Consider the following 20,673-nt stretch of genomic DNA (forward strand, 5'->3'; position numbering starts at 1 on the left):
GTCACCTTTCCACCCCTACAGTGGTGATCATGCGTCTGGTGATAATGATTGTATATCACACGGTGCCATCGGAATGTTGGGGTGGTTATTCCCGATTCCCCTCAAAGCCTCTGAGCCCTTACAGAATGCTCCACAAAAGCTAAAGCTTCTCTGAAAACTGGGCCAAGAGTCTCACCCCGATTGCCATTCCCTGCACCCACAATGTCAAACTTGCTTCCTCTCTGTGAAACCCACACTCTCTAGGGAGCTTTTCCGGACTCATCCAAATATAAAGGGCTCCCCCCACGGACTCCTTCCCCCCCCCCCCCCCTCCACCACACTCTTCATTCTGGACAGCCTTTCCGTGGACCTGCTACTTGGAAGCTACGCCCAGTGACCTGAGGACAGGAACTCTGTCCGTCCATACAACACCCACAGCCACATCATTATGTGTAAAGATTCCTCTTGAAGAGAAGCATGAAATGATCAACACGGAACCTTCGATCTCCATCCCGTTCCCTCCCCGCAAACCATGTCTAACAGAACCTCAGGCTGCTGGGAATACTTATTTATTTGGTCTATTAACACCAAGATCTGCAAAAAAAAAAAAAAAACAAAAAACAAAAACAAAAACAAAAAAAACCACACACACCAAAACAAAAAAAACAACTTCTAAACACAGGATAAGAAAACTTGAACATTAAACATTCTTCTTCAGTTTCGTGTAAGCTCTGCAGTACGGAAAATATACAAACTTCAAACAGCTGCAAAAATAGTGTCTTTGGGAGAAAATAGAGTTTCTACATCGATACAAGAAAAATAGGCATTTTTCTAATCCAACCCAGTCCCGGGGCAGGTGGAGGGGGTAGAGCCGCCCCTTGCCACGCGGAGGAATGCCAGCTGCCCCTCTCCCCCGCTGCCCACCTGGGGCTGGGCAAGCTGCGCTGCTGCCTAAGACAATCTTAGGGTGAAAGCGAGATGAAAACGCCACCTGGGAAGACACTCAGTCCCCGCCTCTGGCAGCAGCTGGATTGGTCACCTGTTCTGGCCCCTGAGGGCTGCTTTGGTCGGCTCCTCTCATGAGAGGGAGGCATGGGGAAGGGGTGGGGGGTATTTATCTTCATGTCTCCTCCTCCGTGGCTGCGGGGGAGAGGGAAGGGAATCTGCAGGGTCCGCTCTCCCTCAATCATGGCCAGCTTGCTCCATGACAAGGTCAAGGGCGCCACATACAGCCCCCTGGGCGACCCAAGGGGACCCAAGACCTTCTGTGTGAGTGTCCACCAAGGGAGAGAGGCGGCAGGAACGCAGGTGTGGCTTGTGAGCTGCCCAGCTGCTAGTGGAGAAGGCAGGTCCCCTCACATCTGGAGGGGCCGGTGTCCATCAGAAAGAGGACCCGGGGCTTTGACACGGTAACTGAAAGTGCTCGAAGGCCGGAAGGGAAGGGCTCCTTCACCCCCCGCCTCAGGGGAGCTAGGGAGGGGCCTGCCACCAAGGCACTGGTCTCCATGGCGAAGGGGTGGGGGTGGGGCCCTCAGACCACCAGGGAACTCTGGAAAAGCACGGGCTCTTCTGATGGCGGGGCGCGCTGCCACGGCTCGAACGGCAGCGAGGACGCTTTGGTGGCCTCTGGATCCTTCCGAGGCAGGGGCCTGGGGCTGGCCGGGGGGAGGGGGGCCCCTGGGCTTGAGGGGCAATTACGGAAAATGAAGCCCATGCTGGGAAAGAGGGGCTTCATCAGGCTGACGGGGCAGAAGGCCGAGCCGGTCGGGTTGAAATGGACTTTGTTCTTGTCAGGGCAGGAAGTCAGGAAGGCCAGGTCAGGGCCTGGGGACCTGGAGGATGGAGAGAGAGAGAGAGAGAGAGAGAGAGAGACACACACACACACACAGGGAGAGAAACAGCCAGTGAGAAGAGGATGTGAGCTGTCCCAGCCTCAGGGGAGGAGGGGAGCTGGGTCCCTGCTCAACCGGGATGGTGAGTTGGCGAGAAAACTACAGGTTACAGATCAACAACCCGTCTTTAGGCCCTCAGCTCTCCATTTATTAGGAATAGGGCTAAACAACAGGAAATCTCCTTTAGTGAGAAACAGGGAAGGAGAACTTCCCCACGATGGGATTTTCGAAGAGGAAATCAAGGGATCTTTTAATTTGAGAGGTTTTAGCAGTAAGCAGTGTTTGGGGGGCAGACCGCTTGCCTGAAGGCAGAGACCCAGGCAAAATGATTTTTCTGAAACTTTTTATAGCCTAAAGCAGGGTTTCTTGGCATCAGCACTATTGACGCTTGGGGCTGGATCATTCTTGGTTGCGGGGAGCCGTCCTGGGCCTCGTAGGATGCCTACCCACGTCCCTGGGCCATACCACCAGGTGCCCGGACCACCTGTGCCCCCCTCCCATGCTGTGACAACCAAAAATGTTTTCTGACATTACCAAATGGCCCCTGGGGTGGGGGTGTGGGGGAGGATGTCCCCCACTGAAATCTACTGACCTAAAGAATCATCTCATTCTTTTTTTTTTTTTTTAAGAGATAAGAGTGTGAGGGGGAGGGGCAGAGAGAGAGGGAGACACAGCATCCGAAGCAGCTCCAGGCTCTGAGCTGTCAGCACAGAACTCAATGTGGGGCTCGAACCCACGAGCGGTGAGATCACAACCTAAGCCAAAGTTGGACGCTTAACCGACCGAGCTACCCAGGCGCCCCAAGGATCTCATTCTTGAACACATTTGAAAGGCGTGACTTTTCAAAGCCCTTGCTGAGAGGCAAGGGTAACAACCATCTCGAGAAGGCGGCCCGACCTTAATAGGAGGTCTGGGCTCTAACTCACCCTGTGGTCTTGACCCGCCTTTTTAATCATGTGGAGGAAACGGAAGGATAAAAGGAGTGAGGTCAGGGAGGTCTGGAGTAAGGAATCCTTATGATAAAGAAGATGGGGGGGCGCCTCGGTGGCTCCGTTGGTTGAGTGTAAAACTTCAGCTCAGCTCATGATCTTGTGGGTCGTGAGTTCAAGCCCCACATTGGGCTTTCTGCTGTCAGTGTGGAGCCTGCTTTGGATCTCTGTCTCCCTGTCTCTCTGCCCCTCTCCCTCTCAGCCTCTCTTTCAACAATAAACATTAAAAAAAAAAAAAAAAAAAAAAGAAGCACCTGGCCATGCTTGGGGGTGAAAAAAGGGCTCCTGGGGAGAAGACAAATGTGTGATCTCCCCCTCTCCCAGGGAAATCCAGTCCATCTTGTAGGATCAGCAGCTAGGAAAAGGAGACTGTGCCAAAAGAATTGCTAAACACGAGAACCTCCCAATAGGAAAGTTGATAACAGGGGCGCCCGGGTGGCTGAGTCAGTTAAGCGTCTGACTTTAGCTCAGGTCATGATTTCACAGTCTGTGAGTTCAAGCCCCGCGTCGGGCTCTGTGCTGACAGCTCAGAGCTTGGAGCCTGCTTTGGATTCTGTGTCTCCCTCTCTATCTCTCTCCCTCCCCCACTCATGCTCTGTTCTGTCTCTCAAATGAATAAACGTTAAAAAAAATTTTTTTTTAAATAAGTTGATAGCAATGAAGAGGCCGCAGCGAGCCGAGAATTTCTATCCCAGGCCACCCCAGAAAGCAATCAGTGGGTCACCACCTCTCATAAAGGGTTAACGCAGGGGCAGGAAGCTGCAGGAGAGGACCTGAAGTCCTCTGCTGGCATCACGAGTCCACGGAAGCAGCAGGACGGGCACAGCCTAATCTCCACACGGCTTGGAATTAACTCAAGTATAAGGTAGAAGGGGGAAGGCCCGAGGGCCCAGCCTGCTTCAGCCGCGAGGTGTGGCCTTCTTCCTCCACACCACCCGAGGACCCAGGCGTCTTGGAGAGCTACCAGGGAAGCGCGATGCTGGGAGCAAACACCCAGGGGAGGTGGGGTGTGATTTTTCCATAACTGCCGCTCCGGCTCATAGATGTACCTGCTGCTGCTACCGTGGACTGTCCTGCCCCTTATCCGAGATGCGAATGGAGCTGTCAAGCCTCAAACCCTGTCCTGGCTTCATCTTGGCTCACACACCATGACTAAATCTTCCTGAGAAGCTGCCCCACTGCCGACGAAGCTGGTGGGGGGATGAAATGAGCTCTTAGGGCGCCTACTAAGGGGCATGTGGAAAGGCCCTCCCTGCTAATGGGAGGGAGCCGCGGTAAAGAAATCAATCAACGTCAGAATGGGAAGGGGGGGTTGAAGAGGAGAGAGGGAATCAAACAACAAGAGACTCTTAGGATAGAGAACGAACTGAGGGCTGACCAGGGAGGTGGGTGGGGGATGGGCTAGGTGGGGGATGGGTATTAAGGAGGGCACTGGGCATTGTATGTAAGTGAGGAATCACTGAATTCTACTCCTGAAATCAATATTGCACTGCATGTTAATGAACTAGAATTTAATTTAAAAAAAGAAAAAAATCAACACCAGAATGGCTTCTCCGTTGTCCAGCATGGTTTGGGGACTATTCCATAGTCCTTCCTTACAAGGACTGGAAATTTCGGTCTGGGAGTTCACGACACTTGAACCACTGCAGCCACAGGGTGGAGACTTGACTCAGAAGCCATTAGGAAGCTGTCTAGGGGGACTGTCCCTGCGGTGGGCACATGACACCTCTCATCTCTGCCTGAGAGAATTAATATGATCTCTCTCCGATTACCGTCTAGCAAGCTCACACCTTCCCCAGGCATGGAAAAAAAATAGAAGAAACAAAGGGTTTAGGTTTCAGATCGCTTTCCTTTCCAGCTCCTGCCGCACTGATGGCTGACATATGGGCAGAGAGCAGGTTTCCATGGAGATAATGATAAGCAAAGATTGGAGGGCTCAGAGGAGGTAATGTCAACAAGTTTGATGGTGGAAAAAGTGCAATACCAATCATCTGAGGTTGACAACATCACCAGGACGAGAGAGTCCAAGACCGAAGAAGGGCCGGTCAGGTGGGGCGGTGCGTGGCTCCCCACCATCCGCGGCCCTCCCCTGCCCGCCATCCCCGACCCTCCCCTGCCCGCTGTCCACGGCAGGTACTCACGTGGCCTCTTCAAACACGCGCACTCTCTCGCAGCCTTCCGGGGGCTCCCGTTTGAAGACATAGCTGTGATTGGGCCGAGGGGAGGCAGCCAAGGCAAGGACTGGAGACGGGCTGCTGTCTTCAAGGAAGGCTGGGTGGCCCGGAGACGGGGCTGCAAACAGAGCAAGGGGCTGAAGGAAAGGAAGGTCTCCGCCTTCCTGGGCTCAGGCCTCGGTGGTGAAGGGGACCGGCAGACGCAGGGAGGCGGCTGGCAGTGGTTATACTAATGTAGCCTATCCGTCCGTCCATGCTCTCTACCTTAAAACATCTTTGGGGTAGCTTACAAAAGTCCCTATCTCGTTATACAGGAAAAAAAAAATATATAGCTAAATTGATGGAAAAATCAGATCGATCATCAATTCTGTATTCCCAGGAGATAACGTTCAACCGGAGCTCCAAGCCTGACTTTAAAAAATCCTAACTCCCGTCTCCCCGCATTCCTCCAAGACTGCACTGCCCTGCTGCAAACATGCCACAGTTTTTTCCTCTCTGCGGTCTGGAAAAGCTACCCCCTCTTCCAGGAAGAGCTCCTGTCCTGACGAAGAGAAGCCATCTTTACTCAACCCCACCCGTGGGATAAAATTCCTCTCCCTTGCCACACGGCGAATGTACTTTGCCAAGGCTGCAAATATTGACCTTATCTGTATTTATCTCACATTTATTCCTTATTACTCTGTGCTCTGTTTACCTCTGTGTATTGTTAGATCGTGCCCTTGACCAGCGTCCCTCACAGGGTGCTCTGAGGACAGGCCCTGGGCTCTAGGACAGGACGATCACTGTCACGGGGAGGAAGGGCTTGGGTCTCGCCCTCCTGTTAAGGAGCCAGGGCACAGGACAAAGTGTGGATGTGGACGCAGAAGGCTTGGGTTTCAATGCGGGTCAGTGTGCCCCTGGGGGCAAGAGACCACCTTCGCTTATTTCAGATACTTTGCGGCCACCCTGAAACCTGTCGCCGGTGATGCGCGCGGTGGACCCCCAACAGGCTCGCCGGCTCTCTCCCCAGCATGCTGAGCCTTCACCAAAAAGTGCGGATGGGAGGCACTGCCTGCCTGGGCCACAGTCAGAAGGAAATGCAAGTGCAGGTGCACAGACTTGATCTAAAAGATAAACCAGAATCTGGGGGCGCCCGGGTGGCTCAGTCGGTTAAGCGTCCAACTTCGGCTCAGGTCATGATCTCGCGGTTCGTGGGTTCAAGCCCCGCGTCCGGCTCTGTGCTGACAGGTCGGAGCCTGGAGCCTGCTTCGGATTCTGTGTCTGCCCCTCTGCTCGCACTCTCCCTCTCTCAAAAATTAACATTAAAAAAATGTTTTTAAATAAAAAATAAAAAAATAAATCAGAATATGTGCAGAGGACTGTGATTTCTCCTGGTATCACATACAGAACAGAGATGACTCTTGAAGATATTCTGGTTGGTTAGTAAGAACTCCCAGGCGTGAAATTGATTAGAGGTGGAAAGGGCGTGGAGGCCCCCCTTCCCCGTACCTCACGGGGCCCTGCTGCCCCCGCCAACTCGGTTACCTTTGTCGTTGGGGATGGACGCCAGCTCCTCGACTGCACCCCGGTGTTCCTCACGGCTGGCCTGGCCCGAAGGCTGGGGGGACGCCAGGGGCACGGAGGGAGAGCTGGCAATGTTGCCAGGCTCCAGGAGGAGGAGGGGGTGGTCACAGCCGCCGCTCTGGGGAGGAGCTGGGGCGCGGTGCCCATCAGGGATGTCAAGGATCTGCCAGGGAAGGGGGGGGGGAGGGACTGTCAGGCCCCTTCTCTTCAGGCCAAGAGAGCTGCAGTGACCGCGATGACCCTCCCCTCGCTGTCGTTCTGTCCTCTAGTCATAACACACAACGACAACAGGACATGGTTTCCTTAAGTCACTAATTTAAGGGAAAGCCTTTGCTATTTCTCCCACGGCACCTGTGGCCCAATTTTGAATTACACATTTATTTATAGGGCTTCAGCAAGGTGATGTCCCCACCGGGCTCTAAGCCTCGAGGGCAGGGACCTTCTCCGGGAACACAAAGATGATGAACATCTGCGAAGCACGAAAGGGGGCAGAGCACCAGGACACGAACCACGCAAGCCACTGCAGCACAAGCGCGCAGGTTACTGTCCCCTACGAAACAGCCCCGGCTTGCTTTTTAACCATGGGTGGTACAAGGGCCCGCAGCTCACGAAACTGGGTGTGGGTGTGTGTCTGGGTGGGTATCAAATCCTACATATACGTAAATTAAAAATCAACTAGCAAGTAACTCATAAACTGAGGAGTGTGCCCATTACAATTATATCAATACTGCCCAACTGGCATTCTCCAATTGTACTGTGTCAGTATAAAAATGTGCCTGAGACTGCAGAAAAGGTAGCAAATAATTCCGCCTGGGAATGGGGGGTGGGGGTGGGGAGGCTGCACGGGGGCAACTGGGCATGAAGAATGAATGTGGGTCACCAGGTGGACCTGCGGGGAGAGGCGGTAACACAGGAAGCTGAGGCGCGGGCGGGGACAGCGATGGGGATGGCCAGGAGGATGCAGGGAGTACGGAGCTGGCGCTGTGGGCGACGCCCAGCCCCTTCCTCCCGGCCGGGGAGCCCCCTCTCCACCCACCACCCGGCCCGGCACCTTTTTCCACTCAGCACGCAGAGCCCGCCCCAGCCGCACCGCCCAGCTTGCCTGTCCTGGTGGCCAGGTCCACTTGAGTCTAACAAACTGCACCTGTGTGTTCCCTGTGCCCACTGGGGTTTGTACCGCCCTGCTGAGGCCTCCAGGGTCTGGAGCCCCCGGAGGGTGACAGTCCCCACCCCTGCCCCGGGCCGCGGGCGTGCCCCACTCACCCGCAGCAGCTCCTCTTCGCCCTGCTCCTTCACAAACGCCTCTTCCAGCTCCTGATTGAGCCCTTCCAGGCTCCGGTGCAGGCAGGGGCTGAGTCGCAGGACAGGTGACCCCGAGGGGACGCTGGGAGGGGACGCCTGAGGAGGAGGCAGAGGAAGCGATCACAGGACCCCCCCACCCCAAGCCCTGTACGGTAGTTCTGGTGGGGGTGAGTCATGTCCACACAGCAGAACTGGTGGAGTAAAGGAGGATCTGGGGACAGTCACCAACTGCTATAGGAAAACTTGGTGGCCTTTTCTCCAGAAGTTAGCGCTTCAAGAGGTCTAGAGTGTACTTTTAGAGTCTGCAGGCTCACCACCGTCTCAGTGGAAGACCGGCGCAGGGGTGAGGGGAGAGCGATTCACAAGGGCAAGAAGCCCTCCGGCTTCACTCAGAGTTCAAGTGTTCGATAAAACCATCTGCACAGCCACGCGGCCACAACACATGCAGCGTGACAGCCAGCCGATCGCTGTAAGGCCCGAGAGGACCGCCACCGGGGGGCAACAAGGGGCGCGGGGCCCTGCGGAGGGGGGTGAAAACATACCCTCAGTGCTCCCCGCACAGCGTGGTCCCCTTGGAGTGGGGAGCCCCGCTCCTTCTCCTTCCCGCTGCGGCTCAGCTTGGTCCTCTGAAGCTGTTGCTTCAACTTGGTAATCTGGCAGCCCAGAGAGAGGGTGGGGGTGGGGCAGAGGCAGATGAGCACCGCTAAAGGGCACCGGGTCCCTCCTCCCTCACGTGACTCCCGGCCGAGCCCACGAAAATATAGGAAAGGAGGCCAGAAAACCTCTGGTGATGTTCACAACTGGGAGTTGTGGGCAAGTGGGAGACCCTATTAACTAGATATTTATGTATTTATTGATTAATAGGTGGAATTACCACGTATTGCACGGATTGGTTAGAAAGATGAATCAGATGGGTCAGTTTCCAAAAAGTTAAAAGTACGTAACGCCGAAACCATTTCTGTCTTTCACAGATTCAAAGGCGTGGACTGCTACTCTATTAATAGAAATGGGAAATGATGTTTTTGAATTTGGTCTTCAAAGTACATCCACAGCTATCTCAAAGGCCCCAGGACCAGGAAGGATGGAAGGATTTCCCCCCATTTTGAAAGCGGGTGGCACGGAGCAGGGAGCAGACTCGCAAGAAGGAATGGCAGAGTTCGTCCTGACTTCCAGCTCTTGTAACACTTAGCATTCTTACCTACGGTTCCGATGATTATCCCCGTCATATCTGTCACCCTCTGCCTCCTGGCCCTCAGCGGCTGGGCACTTCGGAGATGCAGAGTTATTTAAATAGGGGCCCAAAGGGGCCCCTGGGTGGCTCAGTCGGTTAAAGGTACGACTTCGGCTCAGGTCATGATCTAGTGGTTCGTGGGTTCGAGCCCCGCGTCAGGCTCTGTGCTACCAGCTCAGAGCCTGGGGCCTGCTTCAGATTCTGTGTCGCCGTCTCTCTCTGACCCTCCCACAACTGTACTCTGTATGTCTCTCCCTCTCTCTCAAAAATTAAATAGGGGCCCAGAGTACACAGGGTGTAGACGTGCTGCCCGTAGCCACTGCCAAGAATAAAGTGGTTTCTGATTCGCTAGTAGGCACCGTTCATACCATGATTCCACACTCAGTGCAAGTAACTTGCTTACTCTGACAATGACAAACTTTACATACTTTGTATTTCCCACTAGCTTTTCACTTGTAGAGCTCTCTCTCCGTTCTTGCAACCAAGAGGGGCTCCAGGTGACTCCTGGTGCGTCAGCCCTCAGGGGCTGCCCCCTGGCGTGGAAAGCAGGGCTGGTTTAGGAGCCCAGGAATCCCAGTCTGTGTTTCTCCCTCCTCAACTTAGTGACTGAAGTCCTCCCGATGGAGACAGAGGGGCGGGGAAAAGTTGTGTGTCTGGGAACACACAACTCTTTTTCTCTTATCTTTTTGTATTTTTTTAACATAGCACCATGTTTTTAAAAAAATTTTTTAAGTTTATTTTTTATGTATTTTGGGAGAAAGACAGAGAGAACATGAGCACGGGAGGGGCAGAGAGAGAGAGTAAGAGAGAATCCCAGGCAGGCTCCGTGCTGTCAGCACAGAGCCCAATGCGGTGCTTGAACCCATGAACCTTGAGATCAGCATCAGACGTTTAATCAACGGAGCCACCCAGGCGTCCCTTTTTCTCTTCTTTTAAAAATAAGGCTAGGGGTGCCTGGGTGGCTCAGTTGGTTGAGCCTCTGACTTTTCAGCTCAGATCATAATCTGGCAGTTCTTGACTTTCAGCCCTGCATCAGGCTCTGTGCTGACAGCTCAGAGCCTGGAGCCTGCTTCGGATTCTGTGTCTCCCTCTTTCTCGCTCTGACCCCCCTTCCCCCACTCACACTCTGTCTCTCTCTCTCAACAATAAACAAACATTTTTAAAATTTTAAGAAAAAAAAAATAAGACTAGATGACTAGTTGAACAAGAAATGAGGTTGGGGGCTTCCAGTTCCCAGGCTGTCTTTCCCCAGGCTCGGATCGGCTCATCTGGACACAGCCTCAAAGTAAAGCGAGAACAACGAGGGCTCCCACCCTGTGCTCGGCTGCTGGAGGGCACTAGCAGTCTCTAGCAAAGCCCCGGCCAGTGGAAGGGTCTGGATTCCTAAGCCAGGATCCCCAGGACACTGGCAGACAGCTTCGAAGGAGCCATCTCATTAGGAAAAGGCTAGATCAAGGCAGGGGACATAGAAGATGTGAGGCCACTTTGGAGCAGACGCATCGCGGTGCCAGGCACAGACGGGAGGCAGCTACCGTGGCCAGGGAGGCAAAGGGAGCAGTTACCTCTTTTCGGTGGTCTGAGCTGCCCCAGGACGCCGAGCGCTTGTGTGTAGAGGAGCTGGCCCGCTCGCCTTCAAGCTCTTGCCAGGACAGGGGGGTCTGCAGGAAGAGAAACCCCGTGAAACAGAGCAGCTTCTCAGACAGGCTCTGGGGAAGCGGCCGCACCGTTTCCTGGACAGAGGCGCTGGCTCTCGGAAGGCTTCTCTCTAGTCCGTTCGCCTCCTGCACACTGCCAGCCTCTTTTATGCTTCAGGCTTCTCCACCTGCCCTGCCTCTCTCCCAATCCACGTCCTCCAGGAAGCCTTCCCTGATGAGCCAGTGAGGCCACCCGGCTCTTTACTCTCTTGCGACTTTTACACGTGACTGTGGCCCCAGCTGCTCCGGGAGCTCCCCAACACTGAGGACAAGCACTGCCCCCTCCCTCCCCATCCCAACCAGCTTCGAAAGGACACAGCTTGGGGAGCCACTGGCATCCTGGACCCCTGGGCCCTGTACGGGTCCAGCCCGGGGAAAATATAAGTATCGCCCCCCCCCTTCCCCCACGTCCTCCATCTTTGACCAAAGCAGAGACTTCCGTGTCGCCAGTTTCTCAAGCTTGTTTCGTGACTTTTCCCTGTGCGCAGAGTAAAGCGCTGGGGGCCCCGAAGTCTTCCTGAATACACACGGGAGGGGACATTCCCAGCGCGGAGGAAGCCAGAATTCTGAACTCAGCCCCGACTCCTGACCCCGCTTGGCTTTATCACAGCTCCTTCTCTCGGGCCCTGTTCTGCCTTTCGTGAGAACAGTCGGCCATACCCCTCGCCCGGGACCCTGGCTGCAGCGAAGGCCAGGGGCCCAAGATGGAGACAGAGGGAGCTGTAGACCCGCTTCCTGGGCCCCAACCTGAGGGAGGAAGCTTCCTGGGCCCCAACCTGAGGGAGGAAGCTGTTGGCTTAAGCACGAGGCCCAGGAGGCCAAGATCGCTTCCCACCACCAACACCCCTACTTCCATTCCAAGGGAGGGGCCCAAGGGGGAACATTCCAGAGGAACCAGCTCTAACTTCTCTGCACGAGCTGCCAAACCGTGAGGGCCTGGGAACCATCTCTTCCAGCGGATCTGCTGACCTCCCCCGAGAGGTTGCTGCAAACAGAAAAGGGGGAGGAAGCGAGGGGAAGAGAAAACCCTCTACCACTCACCACCCAACAGCTGCGAAGAAGAGGTGGGGGGCGAGAGGCAAACTGCCCTGTGCGACAGCTGTGTGGACGGGCCACAGGGCGCTGAGTCTCCCTGGCTCCCCCTTCTCCCAGCTGCTGACCAGGACCTTTCTGGGGCCATGCGACACAGCCGGGGGGGGGGGAGACAGCGCCCCCCCCCACCTCCTTCCCGGATGCTAGAGCCACAAGGAAGACCGTCCAGGGCTCCAGTCTCCACATCCCCCTCTTTCAGGAAGAGGGTACACGGCACGTCCTCCAGGCCCGCAGCCCAAGCCCTCGAGGTAAAGCTGGCCGTGACAGCATACGGCCACCCAGCAGCCGGTCTACTGCCAAATGCCCGTGTCTCTCTAAATGAGGGTGTCGGCAAACACAGCCTCGGGAAAGCTGCCGCTCACACTATGGAGTGAGGAGGAGGCGCCCTGCCCCCCCCCACCGGAGCCCCGTGGGCCCAGCAGACGCTCACGCGTCCCCTCCCGGGGCTCCAAAGCCAGCGCTACCGACCACTGGCTCTGCTCGTCAAAGCTGAGTCCCGCGCAAGCCTACTGTCCCTGGAAGGTGGCGGAGGCTCCAGAGGACGGATGGCAAAGGCAAAGGTGGAGAGGCCCACCGCCCCTCGGCCGGGGAGACCCCGGACTCATCCAGGCTGCCCGCGGCTCCGCTAACATCTCTTGCGGACTCAAGTGCCTCCTTCCTTTGGAGGCGTGGGAGGGGGTGGAGGGAGAAGTGTGGGCAGGCACTGGGGTTTAGAAAGAAGGTGAAAATTCATGCCAAACCAGGGTCATCCCTCTCCGTTAACTTTACCCCCAGCCCTCTTGGCTCGGCCCCATCTTCCAGCAACCACCACCACCTCTGTGTAGACCATGCTGTGCCTCAGCCCCCACCGAGATCACTGCCTTACCCTCCATCCATCCCACGGGCCCTCCGTGCCAGGCACTCACCCCACCCAGGCAAGCCTAGCTCTGCCTCCTCTCTCCCTTCTCACCCTGGACCTCTATGCCCGGCCCCTCCACCCAAGATGACCTGTCCCACCAACTCTTCCCAGCCTCTCCCGCGGGGGGCCCTCCTCTCTCGTCCGCCTGGGGCTGACTGCTCCTTTGCTCTACGTCCACCCTGGACACATGGGCCCAGAGTTTACACCATCTATACGCTCCACAGAGAGTTATAGAACGCATGCTGTGTGTCAGGGACGGTCCTGGTGTTGGGGACACAACAAAGCACAAGACAACAAAAATCCTCGTCCCCTCTGAGTCTATGTTCTACCCGGGGACATAGTTTAAACAGTGAGAAGTACTAAGAGGAAATCGCAGCAGAAAGGGGGACAGGAATGCTAGGCAGGGGAACGTGATTTTAAAGGTCAGGGACATTGTCAAGGAAAATCTAAAGGGAAACGTAAAGGAGCTGAGGGAGTGAGCCATGTGAATATCTGAGGTAAGAGTGATCGAGAGGGAGGGAATAGGCAAAGGCCCTGAGGCCGGAGCAAGCCTGGTGTGTTTGGGAAAGATAAGGAGATAAGGAGGCCGGGGTGGCTGGAGCAGAGTGAGCGAGCAGCAAGGTAGTAGAAGACGAGGTCAGTAGGCGTGACAGCCTGAAAAATGACTCCGCAAAGATTCCAGGTCCCAATCCCCGGAACTTGTAAATGTTACCTTCTATGGTAACGTTTTCACCGATGTGATTAAGTTACAGATCTCAAGATGGGAAGACTAATTACCGTGGGTTAACCAGATCAACTGGGCCATTACAAGTATCCTTACAAGAGCGACAGAGGGCAATGAGACACACATGGAGGAAGACACAGTGATGTGGCCGCAAAGGCAGCCACCGCAGTGATGTGGCCACAAGCCAAGGAATGCCGGCCGACACAGAAGCTGGGAGAAGCAAGGCGTGGATGGCCCAGGGGGCCCTCCCCAGAGCGCGGCCCCGCCAACACCTTGGGAGGGTGAACCGGGATTCGGCTTCTGGCCTCCAGACTTGTGAGAGAATCAGTTGCGTTGTTTGAAGCCATTGAGTTGGAGGTAATTTGTTACAGCAGGCCCAGGAACCGAATACAGTAGGCCAGCCCCTGTCTGACGCCGATTACGTGCTGGCTCGGAGTCTCTGCCAGGCAGGACCCTGTGCAAGTGTGGGCCTTGGCCCCTCCGACGGAACTCAGACTGTCAAGAGTGGGACTACAGCCCGCTCCTTATTTCTAGTGCGTATGGGTAGACCGGCCACCTCTCCAGGTCTCAACACAGAGGTCTGGGCCAAGGTCTCTGTGGGGGACCAAAAGGTCACCGCTAAGGAAGGTGACCCTTCACAGAGCGCCTCCTTACGGCACTGCAGGGGTCAGGGCACGCTGCGTGATGGCAATGGAAGGAGTCGTTCCAGAGGATTCTTTGGAAGCAGGGCTAGAGCTTGAGCTCAGCAGACCAAAATGTCGGGTTTGTCAAGGGGATTCCTGCACTGGACCAGATTTATTTTAACACCCTGGTCCAAGGGGAGCAGCTGAGGGAGAGAAGCAGGGCCACTTACTGGCCACGAGTGACACCAGCCCATCGGGCAGATGATGCCCAGATTATGCAAAACCGGGATGCAGGTCAAACCAAGGAAGCCTCACCTGGGCTTCTGGGCTCCTAGACCTACATGTGGAAGGACGGCTGTGGGTGGGGGTGGGGGACAGCTTTCCAAAGAGCGGCCCTGGGAGAACAGGTAGGCAGGGGTTGTAGGGAGCTGAGGACCCTCCACACTGGACCTTGTCCCATGGCCTGCAACCCAACTCGGTTTCTACCTAGACTCCAAGGCAAGAGTCCCGGCCGCGCTGGCTCCAGCGACCTTGGCAGAGCCTGGTGGGCCCTGGGAACCCAGCTCAGTACACTTATGGGAGGACGAGTAACGGTGTGGTGTCTGGCTTGGTACAGACGGTCAGTAACTATGTGTTGCACCGAAATTCAGCAGGGCATCAGCCCCTTGGGGACTCAAGCAAAACACACGCAGGCAAAGGCTCTGAGGGTGGTCTGCCGGCCCGCACCGGGAGCTCTGGCCGCAGGCGGCCAAGGCCACCGTTGCTGGCCCGACAGCGACGACGTAAGCCTCAGCCTTTCCATCCCGGACCCATGTCTCAAATGCTCTGTGCTGTTGTCAAGCCACGTGCTCGCCAGTGTGGAAAGCAGGCGCCGTGCCCAGGCCCCCACGCCCACAAGGAAGGCCTGGGACGCGCAGACTGAAACGTGTGTCATCACCGAGTGCTGAGGCGCTGGCTGGGGAAGAAGAGTTGGGGACAGAAAGAAAACACAGGAGGGAGAGGTCACATCAGGGCACGTCTTCCCAAATGAAGTTTGCCACTCTGCCTCCGGCCTACCAGACACCCCGTGAGGTTCGTCAAGGACTTAGGCTGGTTATTTTTCTCCCCCAAAGGACAAATCAGGCCTAAAGGAAGAAGTCTACCATAGAGGCTTCCGCACCTCACCTGGAGCACATTGGAGGAAGCCAGGCCGAGTAGAAACGGGGGGGGGGGGGGGGGGGAGGGACAGGCAGAGCCAGGGAACTCTGCTCAAACACACCTTCTAGCTGTGCTGAGATCACTTCCTCCCTCCAGAAGAGTGCGTGGAGGCACCAGCGCTTTGCACAGCAAGAAGGGAGGGGGTGACGGCAGCCACTGGCGTATGCAGCCATCACCCACCCCAACCCCACCACTAGGAGGGCCAGCCCCAAGCGCCCGGTGGCTGACATCAGCTGACCAGCTGACCTGGGGAGAGGGTGGTCCAGAGAGGGGAAAAACCACTCGGATCGCCTTGGAGAATCCTCACGAAGTCCTCTGAGGCACCAAGAACCTCCTCTAGATGACGGTGACTCTATACAGGAGCCTCACTTGGCCTCCCCAGCTGGCCACTCCGGGCCCCACTCCCGCTGCACCCAAGCTCTCCCTTGGGCTCGCCAAGCTGGTCTCTGGAAGAGCTGGTCATCTCCCTCCTGTTGCTCTTCCTGGCTCAGGGCATGCAGAACTTCACCGAACAATCCATTCCCCCAAATAAGACCTAGCCGCCTCTCTTCCTCCCCTGCCCCCCAACACTGGTATAACCATCTCCTGCCTTGCAAGAAGATTGGAGAACGCAGCATGCCTGGCTATCTCAATGGCTTGCCGCCCAGGTCAGAAACTTGCTGGGACTTCCAGCTTTCAAGGACTCTGGTAAATCCTGCCTCCCCACCTCTGTCTACACTGGCCCATGCTCCCTTGTGTCTCCCCAGGAAAGGCCCTCCCTCATCTCTAGTCCTTTCTGGGAATATGCCCGTGCTCTGCAGGGTAGGAACACCAGTGACCTGGAGAGATGTCAGGAGAGCCTCAGACCTTCCTAGAGTGATGCGAGCGTTCAAGGAGGTGGCTGGTGCCAGGCCAGGGTGGGTGAGGGTGGGGGGCTCAAGCAGGAATTTGAACAGAGCCCCAAATCTAGAAGCAGAAAATTCCCAGCAGGCCCGGAACGAAAGACGGGCCAGGGCACATATTTTGGTCCGGATGCCTCCGTGGACCAGAGCTCCCCCACCTCCTGCAGCCACAATATTGACAGGTTGCTAAGAGTTCCTCGAGGGCTGGAGCCTGTCCCGGGAAAAGGGGAAAAGCTGCAGAGCTTGGTCTTGCCAGACCCACGGAGGCGCATCGCTGACCTCTGTCCCGCTATGGCAAGAAGCCCAGACTTGTTATATAAAAGATCTGGCCTGCAGCTGGAGCCCAAGTGAAAACACACAGCCTAGAGCCCATGCCTCCAAATCCGGCCAGGGAACAGCTGAGGCCAGCCCCGCCTGGGGTTGACAAAGAGAACACTCTCGGAGGAGTCGGGGTGGAGGCTTCCTCGAAGGTTGGTGGCCGGAAATGACAGAGACGGGGAGAGGTGGGCTACCCGGAAGCCCGCGCCTGACTAAGGGGGACGCGCTCACAAGTCTACACCCTTGACGTCCTACTTGACTATTTACATTATTTGGATTCAACAGTCCTCTCCGGACAGAAGGGAGTGTGTGCTCCAGGCCCGTGAGGGCAAAGCATAAGCTATCTCCCTTCCTCGGCCTTTCTAGAGAATGCAGGGAACAGCACTGCCCGGGGCTCTGAGCAAGCAGGCCCCGGCTGTTTTGGCCACCAACTGGGGTGTGTCCTCCCTTTGCATTCTGTTTGTGGATCTAAAGAGCCTCGCTGATCTTGGCTGCGGCAAATTGTTGTTGGTTCAAGGTGGGGCATTCCCACGAGAATTCCTCTCCTCTAAGCTGTGCCAGGCATTTGCCCCATCTCTCCCCTCCCTTGGCTGTCTGTTCGCTGGCCTTCATGGCACGGGCATCCAGACTCACAGAGGCCAGATCTCATTTTCATTTCCTCATTCTTCATTCCACAGGCCGAGAACAGGACTGGGCATTCAAACATTCACCAGGAACATTACAAAATGAATCTCATTTAAAAAAATAAATAAAAGGGACCAACGTGACATGCACCAAAGAGGGGTGGGGGCATGAGTGCACGGAACACTTGCACGCTTGGCTGTCACCCCACGTGTGAGCCCGCAGGACAGGTACACGCTCCCGGCTAGCAAAGGGACAGCTGACTTGTCCAGGACCGCCCCCGCCCCCAGGATGCAGGCGTGCCTGTGAGCCCCTCTTCTTCCCACCCTGCTTCCTCTTTCCTAAGGATAACTCATTGTGTTCGGAAGCCGAATAGGAATAAGTTTAAACTGCATCAAAATGGAAAAGATTTGACACTTAAGGACTGCTAAGCATGTGAAGTCCCCAGTCAGATCAAGAGGTATCTTTGTGTAAGGGCGCCCAGGTGGCTCAGTGCGTTAAGTGTCCGACTTCAGCTCAGGTCATGTTCCTGAGGTTTGTGAGTTCAACCCCTGCATCGGGAACTCTGCTGTCAGCTCAGAGCCCACTTCAGATCCTCTGTCCCCGTCTCTCTCTGCCCCTTGTGCATGTGCGTGCACTCTCTCTCTCTCAAAAATAAGCATTTTTACAAATGCAAAACACAAAACTTAAAAAAAAAAGATACCTTTGTATAATTTCACTTAGGAGACGATTCCTTGCTGAGGTGAACACTATCTCATTCGAAAGCTGACAAGCGGACTGGGTGATCTAAAGAGATTCGTTCCAAATTTAGGATTCTTGCTGAAAAGACCGTCAGGAAGGAAGCAATAGGACAGAGAGGACCTGGGCTTCAAAGGACCCGAATGGGCCCACTGAAATCCCATGGGGCTGCTGGCTAGGGCTCAAGTCTTCATCATCTGAGAACTTTCCATTCCTGTTTGCTCCAATGGGATCTCTCCTAGCTCCACCGGCTTCTTGGCCACCTCTTCCAGTTGTCTGGGGAATGCCTCTGCAGCTGAACGTTGGCCTGCTTAAGTCTAGAAAGGTAAATCTCATTTTTTGAGAACCTCGAATACATTCCAAAGCCAACTCTTGCTTTTCCCCACACACACTCACAGCCAAACTGGAAAACCCAGATTGACTTCTCTCTTCCATCAGCCAGGCGGAAGGCAAACTCGTTTTCACGTAAGTTCGCAGAGAAAACCAACCTGGTAAACACCAGATGATGAAAAGCTCCTTGATGAATATTTACAGCCATAACCCAGAACAGATCATTCCAGTGATGGGGCTGGTAAGCAGCCCAAAGGCCTCCTCAGCCGGCCCCCTCCCCCCCTCCTCATCCCATTAGGAGAGCGTGTCATTACCTGGGTGGCCTTGTCATTGGCACAGCCGGTGAAGGCCCCATCAGCGTCTCGTGGCCACTGGCCCAGAAGGTAGGAGCTGAGGATGGTGTCCAGGGAGAATGTACGTCGGACCTGGGGTGGCTGAGGCCTACACACTGACTTTTCTGGGGCCACGGAGCACGGGACGCTGGCTGGAAGAGAGCACAGCCCGCCCACCCTGACATCAGCACGGAGGAGGGAGACGTGGTAACCAGCCTTCTCTCTCCTAGCAAGCCTCACCTGACAGCCACATCTGCACTTGTATCCACCTCCCTCCTAAAAGAACATGGAGCGGCCCGTAAAAGCAAATACAGTGTGACCGGAGCTCTGACTTAACCAGCTGGACTTTATCACTGGAAACAACTTACATCCTTTTGCTTTGGATGCAGGGCTACTTTATACATGGCTTCTATCTTTTTCCCATTCCTCATGGACTATGAACCGTGAACTTTGAAGCCTCATAGGAGAGCAAGACTGTTTCCCATCATCAACGAGGGAACTCTAAGTGGCCAAAAAGCAATCTTTTATCTCCTGCCCTGCCCTCTCTCCGGCACCCACTGCACAGCTCCTAAGCACTGAACAAATTCAACCCAGTTAACTGAAGGACTCTTTATACTTCCTTCAAGACTGGTTAGCTCAGCGAACCTAGGGAACTGAGACAGAGGGAATAAGAGAACTCCTTTCGACCACCCAGGATGGAGGAACCCAGCTTGGGAAAATCAGTCTTTGGGATTCCCTCCACCGTCTCCGACTCCAGGCTAAATGGGACAAACATAAAGCAATTATAAATCCATTCGTTTAGGTTTTACCTCGGTTAAATTTGGGGAGAAGGTAAACGTTGAAACTGTTATAAAACGTGAGGGTTCTGGAATTACGTGTAAGTTTCAATCGTTTGGGTTGACCATGTATTCCATGGCCACATTCAAAACATTCTACTCTCTCAAGATCTGCAAAGGCTCTTTCCTTTAAACAGAGCAAAAAGGCTTTCACATCTGTAGCAATCCCTTGACAATTCATGTGTGCATTAAACAGAGCAAAAGGAACCGGGGGCTCTAGGGATAAATAAACTTGAAGAGCTTTATATTAAAAAGACATCAGAAAAAAATATATAATAAAAAGACACCAGAAAGTTAAACGTCAAATCACTGTACAATCCAGCAATTCTGCTTCTAGGTAAATATACAAAAGAATTGAAAGCAGGGTCTCAAGAAGGTATCTGTGCACCCATGTTCACAGCACTGTCATTCACAACCACCGAAAGGGAGAAGCCACAAAATGCCCATCAACAGATGAATGGATACACAGAGCGTGGTGTGTGCACGCAATGGATTATTAGTCTCAAAAAGAAATGAAATTTTGATACACGCTACAACACAAACTTTAAAACATTATACTAAGTGAGGGGCGCCTGGGTGGCTCAGTCGGTTAAGCGTCCGACTTCGGCTCAGGTCATGATCTCATGGCTCGTGAGTTCAAGCTCCACGCCGGGCTCTGTGCTGACAGCTCAGAGCTTGGAGCCTGCTTCAGATTCTGTGTCTCCTTCTCTCTCTGCCCCTCCCCTGCTCACGCTCTGTCTCTCTCTCTCTCTCAAAAATAAATAAACATTAAAAAAAGTTTAAAACATTATACTAAGTGAGATAAAGCAGACACAGAGGACAGCTATTGTATGATTCCACTTACATGACCCAAACTCACAGGGACAGAAAGTAGAATAGAGGTTACCAGGGACTTAGGGGGTGAAGGGAGTGATTCATTATTTAATGGGCACAGAGTTTCTGCTTGGCGTGATGATAATGTTCTGGAAACGGATGGTGGTGGTGGTTGTGGAATATTGTGAACGTACTTAATGCCACTGAATTGTGAATTCAAGGTAGTTAAATGGTAAATTTTATGTTAAACATTTACCATGATAGAAAAAGAGGGGCACCTGGGTGGCTCAATTAGTTGAGCGTCCCACCCCCTTCAGCTCAGGTTGTGATCTCACAGTTCGTGAGTTCAAGCCCTGCATTGGGCTTGATGCTGTCAGTGCAGGGCCCACTTTGGATACGCTATCCCTTTCTCTCTGCCCCTCCCCCACTTGCACATGCGTGCGCAC

The 20,673-nt window shown here is 54.6% G+C and overlaps 1 protein-coding gene across 1 annotated transcript in view; it reads right to left on the minus strand.

Moving 5' to 3' along the window:
- Nucleotides 1-592: 592 nt before the first annotated feature.
- FAM117A (family with sequence similarity 117 member A) overlaps nt 593-20,673 on the minus strand; it is a 44,742-nt gene continuing 24,661 nt past the window's right edge. The window contains exons 2-8 of the mRNA XM_039227887.1: nt 18,561-18,730; nt 10,693-10,788; nt 8,442-8,552; nt 7,861-7,995; nt 6,559-6,760; nt 5,002-5,152; nt 593-1,811 (exon numbers count right to left, since the gene is read on the minus strand). Coding sequence (XP_039083818.1) covers nt 1,511-1,811; nt 5,002-5,152; nt 6,559-6,760; nt 7,861-7,995; nt 8,442-8,552; nt 10,693-10,788; nt 18,561-18,730 — 1,166 coding nt within the window. The 3' untranslated portion in view covers nt 593-1,510. The remainder of the gene's footprint in view (nt 1,812-5,001; nt 5,153-6,558; nt 6,761-7,860; nt 7,996-8,441; nt 8,553-10,692; nt 10,789-18,560; nt 18,731-20,673) is intronic.

Source organism: Hyaena hyaena, unplaced genomic scaffold, assembly GCF_003009895.1.
Source record: "Hyaena hyaena isolate Hyena2069 unplaced genomic scaffold, ASM300989v1 scaffold_29, whole genome shotgun sequence".
Taxonomy (NCBI): domain Eukaryota; kingdom Metazoa; phylum Chordata; class Mammalia; order Carnivora; family Hyaenidae; genus Hyaena; species Hyaena hyaena.